Consider the following 22,907-nt stretch of genomic DNA (forward strand, 5'->3'; position numbering starts at 1 on the left):
TGGGACAGTTTTATAACTCAGTAATAAAGTTTATATTGTTTAACAGTTTAATCTTTCTAATTAAATTCAAAGAAATAATCCTTTGTCCTGCTTCTCCCCATCCAGACTTTCTTTGTAGAGACAACCACTTTGAACTCTTTCAGCTCTTTCTTTGAGTAGTTATATCCATATTTTAAAAGAATATATTTTTATAATTTATTAAATTCTAGATCTTATATGTTTGATTATATTATGATCTAGTGATGTTTTCTTACGATAGGTAAGAACTTGGCTCTCTTATACCACTCCCCTCCTCCCAATATGGTTATCACTATATTTAATGTGCATTTATATAAGACTATGTAAATATTGTTAAATTTTAGTGTATATGTATAATAAAAAGAAAAAAAAAAGAAAAAAATTTTTTTTTATTAGTGTATATGGATACATTTCCTTTCCTGTTTTTGTTCCTCCTTTAGTGAATAATTGCTTTTTCACTCACATAATTTCCACATAGAAATCCTTAGTTCTTTTGAAAATGCTCTTTCATATTCTTTCTTCTGAGTCTGTTTGCCCTCTATCCCCTTTCCCTGACCCTCCATCAGGAAACCCTTGCCTGGAGCTGTTCTTAACTTTTGTACTAGTCTGGGCTGGTTGTTTTCCTGGGCTGCCGCAAAGCTGTTGAACCAGACTTTTCTTGCCCCTCTTCTGCTTGGACCCAGAACCCATGTCTGGAACCATGTCTCTCTCCTTTTTATTTAAAAATGCTTCATTTGCTTGTGCATATCCTTCAGTAGCTTCCTAAGAGTGGGTGCATATGGACAAACTTTTTGAATCATTGGCTATTTGAAAATGCCTTTATATTCTCCTCAAAATTGATGAGAGCTGGGTCAAGAATGCCAAGTTGAAAAATTGCCCTTTGAAAGCATTTCACCACAATCTTCTAGCCTGTGTTGTTGCTGTTAAGTGGGCCGATACCATACTGATTATTGTTCCTTTGTATACAGCCTGTGTTTCCTTCTGTAGCAACTTTTAGAATATTTTATGTATTTCTGGTATTCTAATATTTCACAATGACAAGGCTTAATATGGATCTTTTTTTAATTCATTGTGCAGGGCATGTTGTAGACTTTTAATCTTTAAATCTGTGTCCTTAGCTCTGAAGAATTTTGATAATTTCTTCACCTTTCATTTCTTTATTCTCTCTGAAATTTCTGTCATCAGATATTATCTCTCCTGGCTTGACCTCAGTTATGTCTTTTGCACATTTTTTTTTCACTCTCTTTGTCTTTGCCTCTGTCTTCTCTGAGAGTTTTTCAACTTCTAATACTCCAATTAATTTTTTAAAATTCCAGCTACATTTTAAAGAGCTTTTTCTTGTTCTGTGACTTCTCATAGAGTAACTTGCCCTTATTTTGTGAATGTGACAGCTTCTCACATCTGTCAGATTAAAAAGTAGAATTCTCACTTGCCATTTGGTGGTCTGAGCTCAAGTCACAGCCAATATATCATGTGTTCAGGTTTAAGGAGTCTGATAAATCAAATTCCTCACTCCTTTGAGTTCTGATTCAAATTATAAACAGGAGTCGGACAGATGGAGATAAAAGTAACAGTTTTATTGTCAGAAGAACCAGAATGGAGAACATATTGTAGGGTGGACCTACAACCACAAACAACCTTGCTGCCATCTGCCCCAAACCTAGACCTTGAGATCCATCTGTTGGGGAGCGTATTCTGCAAGGCACATAGATACTCATTTACTTAGCTAGCCTACTAAAAGAAATTGCTATCCCTCACTCATCAAGCCCTGGTAGTATAACAAAGAATGAAGTCACACATATACTTGGCTTTACATATGTACCTATGCATATATGTGTGCGTGTGTGTGTATATATATATATATGTATATATATATATATATAATTTCTTTTTGTTATTTTGTTGCCGAGAATGTACACAGCAGAACAGACACCAATGATTTCTGCATGTACAATTCAATGACACGGATTATATTCTTTGAGTTACGCAACAATTCTCACCCTCCTTTCCCCAGTAATTCCACCCTGCTATACCTGCCAGAAGTTCAAGCCAGATTTAGAAGAAGACGTGGAACAAGGGATATCACTGCTGATGTCAGATGGATCTGACTGAAGGCAGAGAATATCAGAAAGATGTTTACCTGTATTTTATTGACTGTGCTAAGGCATTCGGCTGTGTGGATCATAACAAATTATGGATAACATTGCAGAGAACAGGAATTCCAGAACATTTAACTGTGCTCATGAGGAATCTCTGTACATGGATCAAGAGGCAGTTGTTCAGACAGAACAAGGGGATATTGATTGGTTTAAGTCAGGAAAGGTGTGCATCGGGGGTGTGTCCTTTCATCATACCTATTCAGTGTGTATGCTGAGCAAATAATGCAAGAAGCTGGACGATATGAAGATGAACGGGGCATCAGGATTGGAGGAAGACTCAATAACAACCTATGATATGCAGATGACCCAACTTTGCTGAAAGTGAAGAGGACTTGAAGCACGTACTGATGAATATCAAAGACCACAGTTTTCAGTATAGATTACACCTCAACATAAACAAAAATCCTCACAACTCGGCCAATAACCAACATCATGGTAAACAGAGAGGGGATTGAGGTTGTCAAGGATTTCATTTTACTTAGATCCACGATCAACACCCATGTAAGCAGCAGTCAAAAAATCAAAAGACGTGTTACATTGGGCAAATCTGCTACAAAAGATCTCCTTAAAGTGTTGAAAAGCAAGGATGTCACCTTGAAGGCTAAGGTGTGCCTGACTCAAGGCATGGTGTTTTCAATCGCTTCAAATGCCTGTGAAAGCTAGACAATGAATAAGGAAGACAAAAGAAGAATTGACCCCTTTGAATTGTAGTGTTGGGGAAGAATATTGAATACACCACGGACTGCCAAAAGAATGAACAAATCTGTCTTGGAAGAAGTACAACCAGAAGAATTTGGAAGAAGTACAACAGCAAGGATGGTGAGACTATATTTCACGTACTTTGCACATGTTATCAGGAGGGATGGGGGAAGGATATTGTGCTTGGTAAAGTAGAGGTTCAGCAAAAAAGAGAAAGATCCTCATTGTGATGGATTGGCACAGTGGCTGCAACAATGGGATTAAGCATAATTACGATTGTGAGGGTGGTACAGGACCGGGCAATGTTTCGTTTTGTTGTGCATAAGGTCGCTATGAGTCAGAACCAACTCGATGGCACCTAACGACAACAACAATACCTGTTGCTACGTCTCTATTCACTTTCTGCCTTCCAGAAATTTGTTGAAACCTCTCACCCACAGGTATCTCCTCTCCAGTCTCTTTGTGTGCGTATGTATTGGGTATATGTGTGTGTTGGGTTATACAGTTTTTAATTCTTTTATTTCCTTTCCCTTGGGTCTTAGGAGAGAGAATGACTGAAAAATACATATCAATCCATTACTAATTTATTTACCTAGAAACTATTTAAAAATTCCTAATACTGAGATTAATTAGCTTTTTTTTACATTTACTGACTCTGAATTTATTTTAAATATTTGTCTTTTTTTTAAAAAAAACACAATAAAATTTTTCCTTCGGCTAGGCAACTCCTGCACAGAAGTTGGCCCTAGACTCAGGTCCACATATAAAAAAACAAACTTAAAAATCAATCATACCTAACAAAGCTTTTTTCCTGTGAGGTGTATCCCTGTGATAAAGGTTGAATTTCACCCAAGTCTTTTGTTAAAGAAATCCTCCACCCTTTTATGCATTGGAAAACGGCAGGGCTTATTGCAAGGAACTAACCAAGACTTAAAGATTTATAGTGTTAGAATAACTTTAGTTTTTCTTCCCTGTCTTCCTTTCTACATTCTCCTGGGTCTCTCAGGATCCAGGTGGCCTTATCATAAAAAAAGGAAAGCCTTCTGAGTAAACTGGCCCTGATTATGACCTCAGTACATCACTTGCCCAGCCCCCCTCCCAACTTTCTTTTAAAAATCTCGCAACCTGTGTCTCAGTGGAGTTGGCGTACAGACACAGCTCTGGTGTCTCTACCCCATAATAGTGGTCCCCCTCTTCTGATTACACTGCTCCTTCTTTCTTTTCCCTTCTTCCTTTTCCCTCCCTTGCAACTTTTCTCTTTCTTTTTTAATGACTTTTAATAAAAATCATCCTTGCTGTATTTTAACATTATCCGGTGCAATTTTTTTTGACAGTCCTGGTACCAAGAATCATGATCAGATTCATCACTAGATCCTCAGAACTCTCACCCAGGACCTAGGTACACACACCTCTGAATCTCTCAAGTCTTTGTCTTCACTCCTGACTGCTTGATCATGATCTGTAAGACAGTCTGACTCCTAAGCCTGTGCTTTCCCGTTGAAGAAGGGTAAGGGCTTGACTTTGATTCTTTTAAGGAATGGCTCAAAGTCTATCAAAGAGAGCTCTTCTCAGTGCTTTTCTGTTTGAGCAGTTTGAGTGAGAACCTTCCTCAGAAGGCAGAAGGCTTCTTGGTTCTTAGAGTAGGTCCACACTCCCTCTCTCTCTCTCTCTCAGTTCCCTACTTGTTGGTTCTTCAAGTTGAACAAGTCCCCTACCCTCTGGTGTTCCTGGATGGAAGTCTTCTTGACCCTTTGCAGTGAGGTTCAAGCCCCTGACTTTTTTTTTTTTATATAACAATTTTTATTGAACTTTAAGTGAACGTTTACAAATCAAGTCAGTCTGTCACATAGAAGCTTATATACACCTTACTCCTTACTCCCACTTACTCTCCTCCTAATGAGTCAGCCCTTCCAGTCTCTCCTTTCGTGACAATTTTGCCAGTTTCTAACCCTCTCTACCCTCCTATCTCCCCTCCAGACAGGAGATACCAACACAGTCTCAAGTGTCCACCTGATACAAGTAGCTCACTCTTCATCATCATCTCTCTCCTACCATTGTCCAGTCCCTTCCATGTCTGATGAGTTGTCTTCGGGAATGGTTCCTGTCCTGGGCCAAAAGAAGGCTTGGGGACCATGACCACTGGGATTCCTCTAGTCTCAGTCAGACCATTAAGTCTGGTCTTTTTATGAGAATTTGGGGTCTGCATCCCACTGTTCTCCTGCTCCCTCAGGGGTTTTCTGTTGTGCTCCCTGTCAGGGCAGTCATCGGTTGTAGCCGGGCACCATCTAGTTCTTCTGGTCTCAGGATGATGTAAGTCTCTGGTTCATGTGGCCCTTTCTGTCTCTTGGGCTCATAGTTATCATGTGACCTTGGTGTTCTTCATTCTCCTTTGATCCAGGTGGGTTGAGACCAATTGATGCATCTTAGATGGCCGCTTGTTAGCATTTAAGACCCCAGACGCCACATTTCAAAGTGGGATACAGAATGTTTTCATAATAGAATTATTTTGCCAGTTGACTTAGAAGTCCCTTTAAGCCATAGTCCCCAAACCCCCGCCCTTGCTCTGCTGACCTTTGAAGCATTCAGTTTATCCCAGAAACGTCTTTGCTTTTGGTCCAGTCCAGTTGAGCTGACCTTCCGTGTATAGAGTATTGTCCTTCCCTTCACCTAAAGTAGTTCTTATCTACTAACTAATCAGTAATTAACTCTCTCTCCCCTTCCCTCCCTCCCCCCCTCGTAACCACAAAAGTATGTGTTCTTCTCAGTTTATACTATTTCTCAAGAACTTATAATAGTGGTCTTATACAATATTTGTCCTTTTGCCTCTGACTAATTTCACTCAGCATAATGCCTTCCAGGTTCCTCCATGTTATGAAATGTTTCACAGATTCGTCACTGTTCTTTATCGATGAGTAGTATTCCATTGTGTGAATATACCAGAATTTATTTAACCCTTCATCTGTTGATGGACACCTTGGTTGCTTCCAGCTTTTTGCTATTGTAAACAGAGCTGCAATAAACATGGGTGTGCATATATCTGTTCGTGTGAAGGCCCTTATTTCTCTCGGGTATATTCCGAAGAGTGGGATTTCTGGATTGTATGGTAGTTCTATTTCTAACTTTTTAAGAAAACGCCAGATAGATTTCCAAAGCGGTTGTACCATTTTACATTCCCACCAGCAGTGTATAAGAGTTCCAATCTCTCCGCAGCCTCTCCAACATTTATTATTTTGTGTTTTTTGGATTAATGATGGAATCTCATCGTAGTTTTAATTTGCATTTCTCTAATGGCTAAAGGCCCCTGACTTTTGCAAGCAGGAAGTTCCCGACTCTTTGGTGAGACTTCCATAGTTGTTTTTCTTTTTTAATTTGTCAATCACTCCGTTTATTGACTTCTTTCTTTGTTGGTTTTCTGTCTGTTAAAATCTCACTTCCTTTGCTATTTGTTAAGGTTCTTTTGTTCTTCTATTTTGGTTCCTCCTCTCACTATGGGGAATTCTCAGTCTTGTAATTCTTCTTCCGCTTCCCTTAAAATTTCAATTTAAAACTTCAATGGCCTCTTTAGGAAACTTAAAATATCCCCAGACTGACTCATCACCCTTCCTTCCCACCACCCTCCCTCACTATCTCCTTTTTACCACCTTCAATTTTCCCTTCAGCTTCTTTAAATCCTTTGATTTATCCCCCTTCAATACCCCTATCTCCTCCATCCCCTCACTCTTACAGCACTAGAGCTTTAGGCCTCTGTGGCCCCATGGGGGGCTCTAAAGGAGCTCAAGGACGTTGGAGGGAAAAATGTATGCCTTCTCTTCACATATCGACTATCTTGTTATCTGACATTTCATCTTTATAACAACAGTAAAAAATCTATTATCCAACTATTTTGAGCATTAATGATGTATGTCTGGCAGTAATGAATACCGAGGTGTGAGGCAAGAATAACACTGGCTGTGAAGGTTAAGGTTATGTGTCCACTTGGTTGGTCCATGATTCTCAGTGGTTTGGCAGTTATGTAATGATGTCATTTGGCAGTTATGTACTGATGCAGTCATCGTCTTCTTTTGCATAACACCAATTTTGCAGGACAGCCTGATCTTTGGAAACTAACCATGTCAATAAGTGAGGAGAGGGTGTAACTGGAAATAATTTGGACATTTTAGTTGCTCAGATGGGCTTCAGAGACACCTAAATGTCCGCTTGGCCGCTCCTCAGTCCCTCGCCTACAGTTAAGTCCACAACCTCTATAAGATTGTATATCGTAGCGGGGGGTATCTTAAAAATCTCCATCATTGTTGTGGACACTTCAGCCCTCATATTATCAGATGCAGCAAGCAGCAAACTTCAACCTACCCCATCTGACACAATCCTGGTAAAAAAAAAAAAAAATTAAAGGTGGAGCATGGATGAAACTTTCTTATATACATGAGTTAATTTGTATTTCTGTTCTTATGCCTGATTCATGGCAGATATTTTAGAATTAAAGCTATGTGCTGTATATTTATGTTTGTTTGTTTATGTATACATACAGATATGTATATGTGATGTTTTTGTATCTGCAGATGGTATTATTGATATTGTTCAATAATTTCCGCATTCTATTGGGTCACGTTTCTTTGGAATGAGCACAAATACGGATCTCTTCTAGTAGGTTGGTCAGCTAGCTGTCTTCCAAATTTCTTGGTATAGACAAGCATCTGCATCTGTCTGTTGAAACATCTCGACTGGTATTCTGTCAATTCCTGGAGCCTTGTTTTTCAACAATGCCTTCAGTGCAGCTTGGACTTCTTCCTCCAATACCACTGGTTTTTGATCATATACTGCCTTCTGAAATGGTTGAATGTTGACCAATTATTTTTGGTACAGTGACTCTGTGTATTCCTTCCATCTTTATTTGATATTTCCTGCATCATTCAATATTTTGCCCATAGAACCCTTCAATATTGCAACTCAAGGCTTGAATTTTTCTTTCAGTTCTTTCAGCTTTTGGCTTTCTAACTCCAGCTCTTTGCACACTTCATTAAAATACTTTGAAATCTTATGTTCAGCTCTTTTACTTCATCATTTCTTCCCTTTGCTTTAGCTACTCTACATTCCAGAGCAAGTCTCAGGGTTCCTTCTGACATCCATTCTGTTCTTTTTTCCTTTCCTTTCTTTTTAATGATGTTTTGCTTTCTTCGTGTATGATGTCCTCCCACAGTTCATCTGGTGTTCAGTCACTAGTGTTCAATGCATCAATTTTTTTCTTGAGATGATGTTTAAATTCAGGTGGGATATACTCAAGGTTATACTTTGGCTCTCATGGGCTTGTTTTAATTTTCTTCATCTTCAACTCGAACTTGCATATGAGTAGTTGGTGGTCTGTTTCACACTTGGTCTCTGGCCTTGTTCTGACTGATGAGATTTAGATTGTACATCATCTCTTTCCACAGATTTAGTCAGTTTGATTCCTGTGTATTCCATCTGGTGAGGTCCACGTTTAGGGTCATTGTTTTTGTTGGTGAGAAAAAGTATTTGCAAGGATTAAGTCATGGTCTTGCAAAAATTCTATCATGCACTCTCTGGTGGTGTTTCTATCACCAAGGCCATATTTTCCAACTTCCACATTCCGAACACCAATAATTATCAACGCATCTTGATTGCATGTTTGATCAACTTCAGACTGCAGAAGTTGGTAAAAATCTTCAATTTCCTCATCTTTGGCATTAGTGGTTGGTGTGCAAATTTGAACAATAGTTGTATTAACTTGTCTTCCTTGTAGGGCTATGGATATCATCCTATCACTGACAGCACTGTATTTCACAATAGATCTTGAAATGTTCTTTTCGATGATGAACGTGAGGCCATCTCTCTTCAATTTTTCACTCCCAGCATAGTAGACTGTATGATTGTGTGGTCCAAAATGGCCAACACCAGTCCATTTCAGCTCACTAATGCCTAGATATCAATCTTTATGTGTTCCATTTCATTTTTGACGACTTCCAATTTCCCTAGATTCATACTTCGTACATTCCATGTTCCAATTATTAATGGACATTTGCAGCTGTTTCTTCTCATTTTGACTTGTGGCACATCAGCAAATGAAAGTCCTGAAAGTTTTACTCCACCCACATCATTAAAGTCAACTCTATTTTATGGAGGCAGTTCTTCCCAAGTCATATATTGAGTCCTTTCCAATCTGAGGGCACTATATCAGAGAATGTTAGGCTGCCATTCATAAGGTTTTCATTAGCCAATTTTTTCAGCAGTAGACTACCAGGTCCTTTTTCCTAGTGTGTCTCAGTCTGGAAGCTCCGCTAAAATCTGTCCACCATAGATGACCCTGCTGTTATTAGAAATATCAGTGGCATAGCTTCCAGCATCACAACAACACACAAGCCACCACAGTATGACAAACTGACAGATGAGTGGTTGCAGCAGTACATCAATAGGAAACTGTCAGAAATTCAAGCTCGATTCAAAAGAGGACATGGAATGAGGTATATCATTGCTGATGTCAAATGGACCTTGGCTGACAGCAGAGAATACTGGAAAGATGTTTGTGTTTTATTGACTATGCAAAGTCATTCGACTATGTGGATCATACCAAATTAGGGATAACATTGTGAAGAATGGGAATTCCAGAACACTTAATTGTGCACATGCAGAACTTGTACATAGGCCAAGAGGCAGTTGTTTGGACAGAAAAAGGGGATACTGTGTGATTTAAAATCAGGAATGGTGTGTGTCAGGGTTGTATGTTTTCACTTACTTATTCAGTCTGTATGTTGAGCAAATAATCAGAGAAGCTGGACTATATGAAGAAGAACGGGGCATCAAGTTTGGAGGAAGACTCATTAACAACCTACGATATGCAGATGACACAACCTTGCTTGCTGAAAGTGAAAAGGACTTGAAGCACTTACCAATGAAGATCAAAGACCACACCCTTCTGTATGGATTATACCTTAACATAAAGAAATCAAAAATCCTCACAACTGGACCAATAAGCACCATCGTGATAAATGGAGAAAATATTGAAGTTGTCAAGGATTTCATTTTACTTGGATCCACAATCAACACCCATAAGGCACCAGTCAATAAATCAAACAATGTATTGCATTAGGCAGATATGCTACAAAAGACCTTTAAAGTGTGAAAAAGCAAAGATGTCACTTTGAGGACTAAGGTGCGCCTGACCCAAGCCATGGTTTTTTCAATCACTTCATATGCATACAAAAGCTGGACAATGAATCAGGAAGACCAAAGAAAAATTGATGGTTTTGAATTATGGTGTTAATGAAAAATATTGAATATACCATGGACTGCCAGAAGAATGAAGAGATCTGTCTTGGAAGAAGTATAGCCAGAATGCACCTTAGAAGCAAGAATGATGTGATCATTAAGGTTGTGTGTCAACATGGCTGAGCCATGATTCTCAGTGGTTTGGCAGTTATGATGTAGTTTGGCAGTTGTATAATGATGTGATCACTTCCATGATGAGATTTGATGTAATGTGATCTCTATGATGGGATCTGCTTTGAGTAGCCAATCAGTTGAAAGGGAGTTTCCTTGGGGGTGTGGCATCCATTGAATATAAGTGGACTTTCTTGAAAGGCTCGTGGGCTTTTGCTTGCTCTGGATCCTGCAGGCTCCTGTTTGTCTCACTCCAGTTCTTGAGACTTGAGCAAGCAACTTACCTGCCATCTTGCCTGCCAATCTTGGGTTTGTCAGCCCCTGTGGCTACATGAATCAGAAGCTTCCAACCTGACCCATGGAGTGGGGGTGTTCCAGCCTCTACAGCCGCATGAGCCATTTCCTTATTATAAATCTCTCTCTCTGTATATATTTATACGATTTCCTGGTTTTGCTTCTCTAGAGAACCCAGCCTAAGAGAAATGGCAAGACTTTGTCACACATACTTTGAACATGTTATTAGGAGGGACAAGTCCCTGGAGAGAACATCATGGTTAGTAAAGTAGAAGGTCAGCAAAAGAGAGGAAGACCTTCAACGGGATAAATGGACACAGTGGCTGCAAGGATGGGCTCAAACAAAGCAACAATTGTGAGGATGGTGCAGGACCGGGCAGTGTTTCATTCTGTTGTACATGGGGTCGCTATGAGTAGGAATCTACTCAATGGTGCCTAACAACAACAGATGATATTACAAATTTAGATTAAAATATCCCTACAAGGAGCTGTACTTTTATTGGTTTAGAGATAATTGAGTACTTGTATATATTGAATATCACTAATATTCTCAGAAGTTAATGAAAGTTAATTTATTCTGACAAAAAATTTATTTAAATAGTAATTATATTTTGCAGTATGTCAGCTTGAAGACAGTTTCAAAGATCATTTTGGTAACTTAGAATCTTGGACTTAGGCTAGATTAAGTATTCAGAAATGCTGGATGTATTTTTGTTGAGGGAAAAGAGTAATTTTGTCTTCTCTAGGGTCGCTATGAGTCGGAATCGACTCAACGGCACTGGGACTGGGTTTTTATAAAATGACTGGTTATTCCAGAATGAGAAAGAGGAAATTGTAGGAAAAAAAATTGAGTTCATGTGGAATGTGGTAAAGGTTTGTAAAAAGGAATTTTATTAATCGTGGTCAAAGTTGGCTGAAATTGGATGTTTATAAGATTTTTTAAAGATTCTTGGTATCAAATAGTATACTGAGGTAAAACTAGAATTTTGCTCCCTCTCTGTTAAAATAACAAAATTTTCTTGACTTACTTCTCTGCTTTGTCACATTCTCTTTCTGAGTAGTCTGCCTAGAAGGGTAAGATTCTGTGTCTGATCAGGATGATTTTCTGAGCTTATGCTGTCTTTAAAAGAGTCTTCTCACTTTTAAAAGTGCTAAGGTTTTTCCAATCATGTTACCTTCTACATTTACTTTTAAAATGTTTTGCTTGTAAAAGAATTTTGTCACCGTGGTTAATAGGTATCCAAGTATTATTTCTTAGTCACCTGTGATCATATTTAGCTAAATGTTAAAACCTCCTGACAACTTTGCATATTTTGCCTTCCTAAAATTAAATCCTAAATGATATCTTTTATACCCAAAACTTGTCTTTTGAGATTTCCCAGAGGGCTCCTAGAAAAATCACAAAGGATTTGTTCCTTCACCTTGTAAAAAGAAAGTTACTAGAAATGATTAGGTTTATTTTCTGTTTTATGAGTTGCATGGGAAATGTTATGAAATCAGAAGAGATGCTTAACTTTCTTTAGGCTAAGTTTGTATGGGTAAAGTGTCATTATTACATTTTAGAAATTGGAAAAAGTTCCTAGAGATTTGTTAGTTCTTATCATATCTTTCACTTAAAAAAATTATTAGATCATCCTGAGACCAGAAGAACTAGTTGGTGCCCGGCCATCGATGACTGCCCTGACAGGGAGCACAGCAGAGGACCCCTGAGGGAGCAGGAGATCAGTGGGATACAGACCCCAAATTCTCATAAAAAGACCAAACTTAATGGTCTGACTGAGACTGGAGGAATCCCGGCGGCCATGCTCCCCAGACCTTCTGTTGACACAGGACAGGAACCATTCCCGAAGACAACTCATCAGAAATGAAAGGGACTGGTCAGCGGGTGGGAGAGAGACGCTGATGAAGAGTGAGCTAATTATATCAGGTGGACACTTGAGATTGTGTTGGCAACTCTTGTCTGGAGGGGGGATGGGAGGATAGAGAGAGAGGGAAGCAGGCAAAATTGTCAAGAAAGGAGAGACTGAAAGGGCTGACTCAAGAAGGGGAGAGCAAGTGGGAGTAGGGAGTGAGATGTATGTAAACTAATATGTGACAGACTGGATTTGTAAACGTTCACTTGAAGCTTAATAAAAGTTATTAAAAAAAAATTATTAGTAATAAGTTAGCCATGGCCGTTTTAAGTCTCTTGTCCTCTACAGATAATTTTTGGTTTACTCTGATGCTTCCCTGAAAGCACTTATAATCAGCTACAGGCCAGAATACTTCATCTTTAACAAAAATAAACTATCTCAGAGATCCATCAAAAGGACTAAGCTAGGTGCTCTGGCCATGGACTTCTGGAGTCATTGCTTAAATACCTTTGAGACCATAGCACTGGACTTGTAACCAGATGAGGGTGGCTCCTGCCTGGCGTGACCCCTCCAGACATTTGAGAGACACCAGGCCTTTGAGAAAGAGAAAGTAGACCTTATTGCAAGCTGGTCAAGCAAGGAGCTCAGAGACTAAGTCTCAAATCAGCCTCCCCGAGGCTGGGGATTCTAGGCACTTATTTTTTATAGGGTTCAGGATAGGGAACTTATGCATAATTCATGAAGTTTCTGGGAGCAGGCAGGCAATTTCAGGAACTAATTAATATGTAACCCAACCAACCACTGCCATCGAGTCAATTCCGACTCATAGCGACCCTATAGGACAGAGTAGAACTGCCCCATAGGGTTTCCGAGGAGTGCCTGGTGGATGTGAACTGCCGACCTCTTGGTTAGCAGCCGTAGCTCTTAACCGCTACACCACCATGTATGGGGGTGCAATATGGTGGCTGGGGGCGTGTATTTTTGGGGAGATATGACACATGAAGTCTATCTAAGGACAGCTTTGCGGCTTATTGCTCATGGTGTTGGGGGTGGGGTTGGTGAGTAGTGAGCAGAGAGCAGCCAGAAGGCCTTGGGCTGTTACACATAAATGCCTTACTGGGACTCACGGGGCCAGAGCCCGAGAGGGGTAGGTGATGGGAGGAGGGGAACAGTTTAACCCTGTAGGTGACAGACTGACTGAATCAGGATTTACAGAACTCTAATGGTTCGAGAAGCTCATGGGTTCATGAGAGTGCTAACCCAAGATCAAGCAGATCAAAAACTAATTACATAGGACTGAGGCACAGGTTTTGTTTGGAATATTGCTGAAGCTTTAATGGTCAATTTCCTGGTGTAACAAACGCCTTTTCCTCTTCTCTCCAGCTGTAACTCATTAAGAATTTAGGAAATTTTGCTTTTATTAGAAGAAATGAAACACTTACCTTTTTTTTCCAGCCTGATCTTCCAGAATTCAAAAGCTCTTATTGAGTATTCCTACTCTTGTAGTCATTGTCTTCACAGGTACATTAAGAATCTGTCCTCCTTGTTAACAGGACACAGCTGGAGACACTGGTTACATAACCAATTTACTGGAATGCCATATTTGGGGACGATGCACATAGAATCAGATACGACCAGACATTTTTCAGGAATCAAGGTTGACTTTACGGAGCCAGTGCTTACAAAGCCCTCCCAGGAAAACTAACCTGGTGTCTGGCTTACAGGATTGCCTGCTTCACAGGTACGTAAGGAAGGTCACTTCCTGGCAGGCCCAGGAACCTTATGATATTCTGGGGACGTCAAGAAGAGAGGAACTCAATCTATAGGGGCTGCAGGTGAAGTCTGATGGAAAATTATTGGCTTGGCTTCCTAGCCTCAAGAGGCTTTTAAAAGCTCAACCTGAGATTCCTTATAAAAACTTGCAGCAAATTTAAGAAGACCTATATGATAAATTACCATTCTCACTGCACCAGTGTAAATGATGATGACTAGTCTCATTTTGTGATCATGAATAATCCTGCTTTGAGACTATCTTTTATCAAAAGGGGGGGTAGTGACTATAGAGAGAAATTCTACGTTTCAATAGAAAACTATAACATGCCCTTGCGGGCTATCAGATTCTGATCCTGTTCGTTGTCTTTTTAACTATTTTACCTTAATGAACTACAGGCAAGTTATGGTTTTCTCATCTACCTGTAAACTGGACTGGATCCTGTCATCTTGCAAATTGTCAACTTTTACCCAATTTTCAATACCTCCCGTTTACTTCAATACCTGGCAACAACTCTCCAAACCAACATTTCCAATTTTTTGCCCTCCCTCCTGACCTGGAATCACTGAGAGCTGAAACCTGGCTACACAGGTATTTACAGAGACTCTAGCTTGTCTTGCATCAGGGTTTTTAAGGCCCAATGACTTCAGACATACTTCAGTGGACTCATCACCACAGCCAACCTTGCTTGGGCTGAATCTCTCTGGACAAGTTCTCTCTGAGTCACTAAGGCAGTCTGGTAAAATGCTCAGGCCGTGCGTGCCCTTATGAGAGGTAACAGGACTGAGCAACATGACCGAGAGTGTCTATCTTTGCTCTTCAAGAAACTCAATCAGCAGGGCTACATAATCAAAAGATTTTCGCCCACTAACCTTAGACTTTTAATACAAATGTTTATATTAATAATTCTCTTTTCCTTTTAGGCATTCTTTTGTCTGACATCTTAAAACAACTGACTTGTGCCTCCACCTCAACAGATGGTTCAACTGATTTTGAAGGCACAACACCAACGAGAATCCTCAAGGGGGTATTTAACCTCTGCTTCGCCTCATTTAGGAGATCCCCCTAGGTTGTTCGAGAATGAATATCATTTGTCAATGAACAAAAGTGGGGGCTGATACAAGTTGGATTTTACCTGAACCCACTGGAAAAGAAATTGTCCCACCCTTTTATGTTCTGGAAAACAGCAGGGCTTACTACAAGAAACCGACCAAGGTTTATTTACACTGTTAAGACTAACTTTAGTTTCTCTTTCCTTATCATCTCTTCTAATCTTCCTGGGACTCCCAGGATCCAGGTGGCCTTATCATAAAAAATGAAAACTTTCTGAGCAAACTGACCCTAGTTGCAACCTCAGTACATCACTCACCCAGCACCCCCCAGCCCCCAACTTTCTTTTTAAAAGCTCACTGTGTCTCAGTGGAGTTTGTGTACACAGTTCTGGTGTCTCTCTCTCTCCCTCTCCCACCATTACAGTTCTCTTAGTTCATCCTTGCCATGTTTTAACACTGTCCAGTGCAATTTTTCCTTTGACAGTTCTGGTGCCATGACTCAGATACCCAAAAAAAAAACCAAACCCACTGCCGTCGATTCCGACTCATAGCGACTCTATAGGACAGAGTAGAACTGCCCCAGAGAGTTTCCAAGGAGTGCCTGGCGGATTTGAACTGCCGACCTCTTGGTCAGCAGCCGTAGCACTTAACCACTACGCCACCAGGGTTTCCAATGACTCAGATAGGATCAGATTAATCAATGGAGCCCTGAACCACTCACCTAGGATCTCAGGTACAACTTTAACATTGTTCAGGGCAATTTTTTAACATCAGGTGAAATATTTTCCTTAAAATGAAAATATCAGCTTCCATCAGGATCTCCTTAATGGCATAGGGCCACAGTACAGATGAGGAACAGAAATGAATGGTCAGTGTATAAGCAATGCTCTGAAGGAAGTAGAATTCTGGAAGGCCTCTGCCCAATTTTGTGTAAGTGCATTTTTCCTTTTTCTCATATTTCCTCATCAAGGTCCAAGCTAGGCAAGATATAAAGCATAGTACACACTGTTATTTGAATTGTTGAGATATGGAAAATAGTATAAGCTATAATGGCTTGTCAGGGTCCATCAACCATTCATTGAGTATATACTATAGGCTAGAAACAGTGGGTGCTGAAGTGAGAGAGTAAGGCTGAAGTCAGTGTTTTTTAACCCAAGTTCATGGACTTAACATCTTGGAAGAAACTGTTTCAGCTTCCTCTGCTGATAGATTCCAAACTAAAGAATAAAAAGTAGGATACTCAGATGTGGCTTTGGTTTACTGACATACTCTATTAAATGCTGTATAACATATTTTATAATAAAAATGTGAGGAAAATAAGACTCGGTTTTGAGATTCTGGGGAACACTCTTGGTAACTGGAGATATCCCTGAGCATGGTAAGTTCTTAAGATATAGACATGGAAATGGCTCCTTTCATTTCATGCATGGAGGGCATTAAGTCTAGACCCCGTCTTAGAAGCAGCAGGATCTGAAACATACTCATTTGATGTTTCCTCTGTTTTCAGAGCCACTGAATAAAGCTGTCATTATCTCCATTTTCTGAAGACTATGAGATCATATTCAAGCTAGAGGCTGGAGACCTCCTAGGCTGTTAGGCCTCCTCCATTATTCCTGTCCTGCATATCCTGCCTCATTTTCAGGTTTGTTGTATGGATTTGAAATTCACTGAAACTAAGAGAAGAATTATGCTTCCAGCTATGACAGAGTAACGGTACCACACTAGCCCTCCTGCCTCAAATATAAAATGGAACAAACTATATGTGAGGCAACTGTTTTCAGGCATTGGACTACAGGCGTGATCCTCAAGAGAGGAGAGAAGCTCATGAGGTGAGTCCCATGAATGTATAGCTCTCTGAGGGTATTACCCTGACTAAGGCATGATTAGCTAGACTCTAAGCAGAGCACATGGGGTAGCCATGAGTCAGAATCAACTTGATGGCAACTAACAACAAACACCACGGCGGTCCCTGCACAGATGGATTTTAGGATACGTTTTAAAATGGGTTCCATGATTAAGTCTCTCAAGTGAGATTTTAACTTTCTTCTCCTCAATGAAATAAAGAGGATTTTGCCATCATATTCACCCATATAAGGTTGTTCCTCAGAACTCAGGAGTAGTAAAGAAGAAGGCAAGAAATAAGATTTTTATTGAAAGTACTTCAAATATTATGCAAATTTGATTTGAAAGGAATTCATCTTTTTTATTATGCCTCAAGATGAGTCAAACGTAAAACATATAATAAATCCATATTTAAACAACCCTTTCCCCATGAAGGTAAAATTATTGAAAATGTTTATTTTTCCTCTTGAAATGGCTAATCCAGGTAATAATATGGCTGCAGATGGCAAACTCACATTGCTTCCTTCCTTGTTCCTTTCCCTTAAATCCACAAATCTCAGTACCACGTTACTGAGGTGCTAGCCTATGCTTGGAAACAGAATGCTACTCAGGTCTTACAGGCCCAGGGCCCAGTGGACAGAGAGGTGCTTGTCCTCCACTCCGGCCACCATGTCCTCAATGGCATTCCAGTCGAGCTTGCTGAGGATACTGCCAGTGCTCTCAGACCTGCTGTCCATGCCACTCACCCCAACAGATAGCTCTGGCTCATCCTCTTCAGGTGGTGATAAGCCCTATGAAATTGAAAGAGATAGTAAGCTGTGGTCCTAGTTCCTGAGAAAAAACAAGTAGAGCCTGAAGTAAGCTTTCCAAAGTTTTTAGAGTTGCTAATCCATCAAAGGGCTGAAGGTAAAGTGAAGAGAACCAGGGCTGTGGTTCCCGCAGCACATCTATACTGGCAATGAGCTGAATCACTGGACTCAACTAGATACTTAGCACCGGATCTGAAGAATGGACAGATTTTTTTTTTTTTTTAACTTTTATTGAGCTTCAAGTGAACGTTTACAAATCAAGTCAGACTGTCACATACAAGTTTATATACATCTTACTCCATACACCCACTTGCTCTCCCCCTAATGAGTCAGCCTTTCCAGTCTCTCCTTTCGTGACATTTTTGCCAGCTTCCCACTCTCTCTACCCTCCCATCCCCCCTCCAGACAGGGGATGCCAACACAGTCTCAAGTGTCCGCCTGATATAATTAGCTCGCTCTTCATCTGCATCTCTCTCCTACCCACTGTCCAGTCCCTTTCGTGTCTGATGAGCTGTCTTCGGGGATGGTTCCTGTCCTGGGCCAAAAGAAGGCTTGGGGACCATGACCACCGGGATTCCTCTAGTCTCAGTCAGACCATTAAGTATGGTCTTTTTATGAGAATTTGGGGTCTGCATCCCACTGATCTCCTGCTCCCTCAGGGGTTCTCTGTTGTGCTCCCTGTCAGGGCAGTCATCGATTGTGGCCAGGCACCAACCAGTTTTTCTGGTCTCAGGATGATGTAGGTCTCTGGTTCATGTGGCCCTTTCTGTCTCTTGGGCTCTTAGTTGTCGTGTGACCTTGGTGTTCTTCATTCTCCTTTGATCCAGGTGGGTTGAGACCAATTGATGCATCTTAGATGGCCGCTTGTTAGCATTTAAGACCCCAGACGCCACATTTCAAAGTGGGATGCAGAATGTTTTCATAATAGAATTATTTTGCCAATTGACTTCGAAGTCACCTTAAACCATGGTCCCCAAACCCTACAGAACAGATTTTTATACCTGTACTACAATGATCTGTTCTTACGTTTTTTGTTAAACAGAAAATACAAAGTTAAGGAGAATTCTTAAAGATAAATTCTGGAGTGCTAAGCCAGAAGTGTAGGTGCCTTGAATCACTGCTTTAAACTGACCTAAAAATCTTTCAGTATGCCTACATCCCACAAAAACAACAACAACAAAACTCTGAAGAACAAAGAGAAATCACTAGGCAACTGAAGGCTGCAACAATACTTACTCGTAGAAGGGAATCATGGCTCTCATGAAGAATCTTATGGATTTCTGAAGGTAGTGTCCAGGGACTTACCACAGTCTCCTCTCTCTCATATTCTACACACCCCTTGGTTCCACAGTTTTTTGTATGCTGCAGGCTGTGATATGGAGCATCAGAGCCTTTCAAGGGAAAATAACAAATCATACATTGGGATTGATTCATGCATTTGTTTATTATGACTTTCATCGACAAAGCTATGGCATCACCTTTTACCTAATATTTGAATCCAAGGTTTACATGCTTCACTTTAGGGTTCTTACAAATTCCTGTCAATGTGTGATTTTTTTTTTTTTTCTCTTAATATGACAAGTAACGCTAACCTCTAGGACAGAGTCTAGGGAAGAGAGGCCACAGCTGTAACGGAATTGTGGAGAATCCTGACTTCAAAGTTGGTGAACTCAAAGAGCTGGGCCTTCCTTGCCTCTTACGGAAGGTCTTTATGAAGTTTTTAGTAGCAATGTTTTAGGCATCTTTACCCAGGCTTCATCCCTACAATCTGTCTTTGGGCATAGGCATCAGGGGAAGTGCTGTGACACCACACTATGGCCCTTTCTTGTATATTGGTGCTAGTTGAAAATAAATTTTTTTCTCAGCTAGTGTCCAGAGGCATCTTAGCAAACTCATCAACCAACAGTGCTTCTATAAAAAAGGCTCTGGGGGATCTTGCCCCACCTCGTACACTTTATGTAACAAAGCCAATGTTACAGCACATTCTAGCTCATGCCAAGGTGATCTCCTGAACAAACACCCAAGACATGAGGTAAGATGGGAAGTAAACACAGATCCTTAACAAGGAATCATCTGGCTTCCTGAAGAAATGAAGAAGAGGTAGCAGAATGGTGAAGTTTGGGCCCACTTGACCTTTTATTTGATTGAAGCTGAAGATGTTGTTCTTAGGTGCCGTTGAGTTGGTTCTGACTCATAGCAACCCTATGCACAACAGAACAAAACACTGCCTGGTCCTGAGCCATCCTTAAAATCATTGTTACGCTTGAGCTCATTGTTGCAGCCGCTGTGTCAATCCACTTTGTTGAGGGTCTTCCTCTTTTCCACTGAGCCTGTACTCTGCCAAGCATGATGTCCTTCTCCAGGGACTGATCCCTCCTGACAACATGTCCAAAGTATGTAAGACACAGTCTACCCATCCTTGCTTGTAAGGAGCATTCTGGTTGTACTTCTTCTAAGACAGATTTGTTCCTACTTTTGGCAGTCCATGGTATATTCAATATTCTTCACCAACACTACAATTCGAAGGCATCAATTCTTCTTCGGTCTTCTTTATTCGTTGTCCAGCTTTCTTCACATGCATATGATGCGATTAAAAATACCATGGCTCAGGTCAGGCACACCTTAGTCTTCAAGGTAACATCTTTGCTCTTCAATGCCTTAAAGAGGTCCTTTGCAGCAGACTTACCCAATGCAATGCGTCTTCTTTTGATTTCTTGACTGATGCTCCCATGGCTGTTGATTATGGATCCAAGTAAAATGAAATCCTTGACAACTTCAATCTTTTCTCCATTTATCATGATGTTGCTCACTGGTCCAGTTGTGAGAATTTTTGTTTTCTTTATGTTGAAGTGTAATCGATACTGAAGGCTGTGGTCTTTGATCTTCATTGGTAAGTGCTTCAAGTCCTCTTCACTTTCAGCAAGCAAGGTTGTATCATCTGCATAACGCAGGTTGTTAATAAGTCTTCCTCCAATCCTGATGCCCTGTTCTTCTTCATATAGTCCAGCTTCTCGGATTATATACTCAGCATACAGATTGAATAGGTATGGTGAAAGAATACAACCCTGATGCACACCTTTCCTGACTTTAAACCAATCAGTATCCCCTTGTTCTGTCTGAACAACTGCCTCTTGATCTATGTAAAGGTTCCCCATGAGCACAATTAAGTGTTCTGGAATTCCCATTCTTCGCAATGTTATCCATAATTGGTTATGATCCACACAGTCGAATGCCTTTGCATAGTCAAAAAAACACAGGTAAACATCCTTCTGGTATTCTTTGCTTTCAGCCAGGATCCATCTGACATCAGCAATGATAACTCTGGTTCCACGTCCTCTTCTGAAACCGGCCTGAATTTCTGGCAGTTCCCTGTTGATATACTGCTGCAGCCGTTTTTGAATGATCTTCAGCAAAATTTTGCTTGTGTGTGATATTAATGATATTGTTCTATAATTTCTACTTTCAGTTGGATCACCTTTCTTGGGAATAGGCATAAATACGGATCTCGTCCAGTCAGTTGGCTAGGAAGCTGTCTTCCATATTTCTTGACATAGGCAAGTGAGCACCTCCAGCACTGCATCTGTTTGTTGAAACATCTCAACTGACATTCCATCAATTCCTGGAGCCTTGTTTTTCACCAATGCGTTCTCCTTCAGTACCATCGGTTCCTGATTATATGCCATCTCTTGAAATGGTTGAACCTCAACTAATTCTTTTTGGTATAATGACTCTGTGAATTTCTTCCATCTTCTTTTGATGCTTCCTGCGTCGTTTAATATTTTCCCCATAGAATCCTTCACTATTGCAACTCGAGGCTTGAAGCTGAAGATACCTCCAAAAAATAAGCCCCCCAAAATGACGAGGGCAAACATTTTGGCATTTACTATGGACTAAGCACTGTTTAAGGAGCCCTGGTGCTACAGTGGTTAAGCAATCAGCTGCTAAATGAAAAGTCGGCAGTTCAAACCCACCAACCACTACATGAGAGAAAGATGTGGCAGTCTGCTTCCATAAAGATTATAGGCTTGGAAACCCTATTGGGCAGCTCTACTCGGTCCTATGGGGTCGCTATGAGTTGGAATCGACTCAATGGCAATGGGCCTACATTCCATTCCTTGAACTTACCAGAGTACTCTAGGGCCTGGCTGTTGGTCCTCTTACACATCTATACTTTCCCTAGATGACCACATCCAGTTCCATGGCTTTAAACATCATCTGCATGCTGTCAGTTCTCAAACCACTAGCCTCATAGGGTTAACTGCTTTCTTGACATCTTCCTATGGATGTGCAATAAACATCTCAACCTTAACATGTCTGAAACCAAACTGGTACTTTCTTACTCTTAAACCCCATTCCTCTAATCTTCCCTGTCCCAGGAAGTGATCCGGTCAAAATCTAGGAGTTGTCCTTCATCCCTCTCTTTCTTACACACTCCACATTCAATCCATCAGCAAATTCTATTGGATCTATCTTTAAAATATATCCCAAGTCTGGTCTTAAAAGTCTGTAAGCAGCCATCTAGGATGCTCCGCTGTTCTCACCCCTTTGGGAGCAAGGAAGAATGAAGAAAACTAAAGACACAAGGGAAAGATTAGTCCAAAGGACTAATGGGCCACATCTACCACGGCCTCCACCAGTACAACTAGATGGTGCCTGGCTACTACCACTGACTGCTCTGACAAGGATCAGAAAAGAGGGTCTCAGACAGAGCTGCAGAAAAACAGAATAAAATTCTAACTCAAACAGAAAGACCAGACTTGCTGGCCTGACAGAGACTGGAGAAACCCTAAGAGTATGGCCCCTGGACACCCTTTCAGCTCAGTAATGAGTTCACTCCTGAGGTTCACCCTTCAGCCAAAGACTGAACAAGCCCATGGAACAAAACTAAAGGGGCGCACCAGCCCTGGGGAAGGGACTGGAAGGCAGGAGAGAATAGGAAACCTGGTAATAGGGAACCCAGGGTTGAGAGGGAGAATGTTGACTTGTTACAGGGTTGTTAACCAATGTCATACAATAAT

General features: G+C 40.6%; 2 protein-coding genes across 10 annotated transcripts in view; one reads left to right on the forward strand and one right to left on the reverse strand.

Annotated features, from left to right (window-relative positions):
- Positions 1–17,167, forward strand: part of NIPBL (NIPBL cohesin loading factor) — a 237,367-nt gene extending 220,200 nt beyond the window's left edge. For 6 of the 9 annotated variants that reach the window (XM_064271355.1, XM_003407996.4, XM_064271353.1 and 3 more), the window contains one exon: positions 13,969–17,167. The gene's annotated coding sequence lies outside the window, so the exon portion shown is untranslated. The remainder of the gene's footprint in view (positions 1–13,968) is intronic. The other 3 variants (XM_064271348.1, XM_064271340.1, XM_064271350.1) reach the window with 3 other exon arrangements.
- The window catches only part of CPLANE1 (ciliogenesis and planar polarity effector complex subunit 1), a 175,812-nt gene continuing 169,474 nt past the window's right edge, over positions 16,570–22,907 (reverse strand). Inside the window, exons 54-55 of the mRNA XM_064271392.1 lie at positions 19,126–19,280; positions 16,570–17,871 (exon numbers count right to left, since the gene is read on the reverse strand). Of these exons, the coding sequence (XP_064127462.1) occupies positions 17,695–17,871; positions 19,126–19,280 (332 nt within the window). The 3' untranslated portion in view covers positions 16,570–17,694. The remainder of the gene's footprint in view (positions 17,872–19,125; positions 19,281–22,907) is intronic.

The sequence above is a fragment of the Loxodonta africana genome, chromosome 2 (assembly GCF_030014295.1).
Source record: "Loxodonta africana isolate mLoxAfr1 chromosome 2, mLoxAfr1.hap2, whole genome shotgun sequence".
NCBI lineage: Eukaryota > Metazoa > Chordata > Mammalia > Proboscidea > Elephantidae > Loxodonta > Loxodonta africana.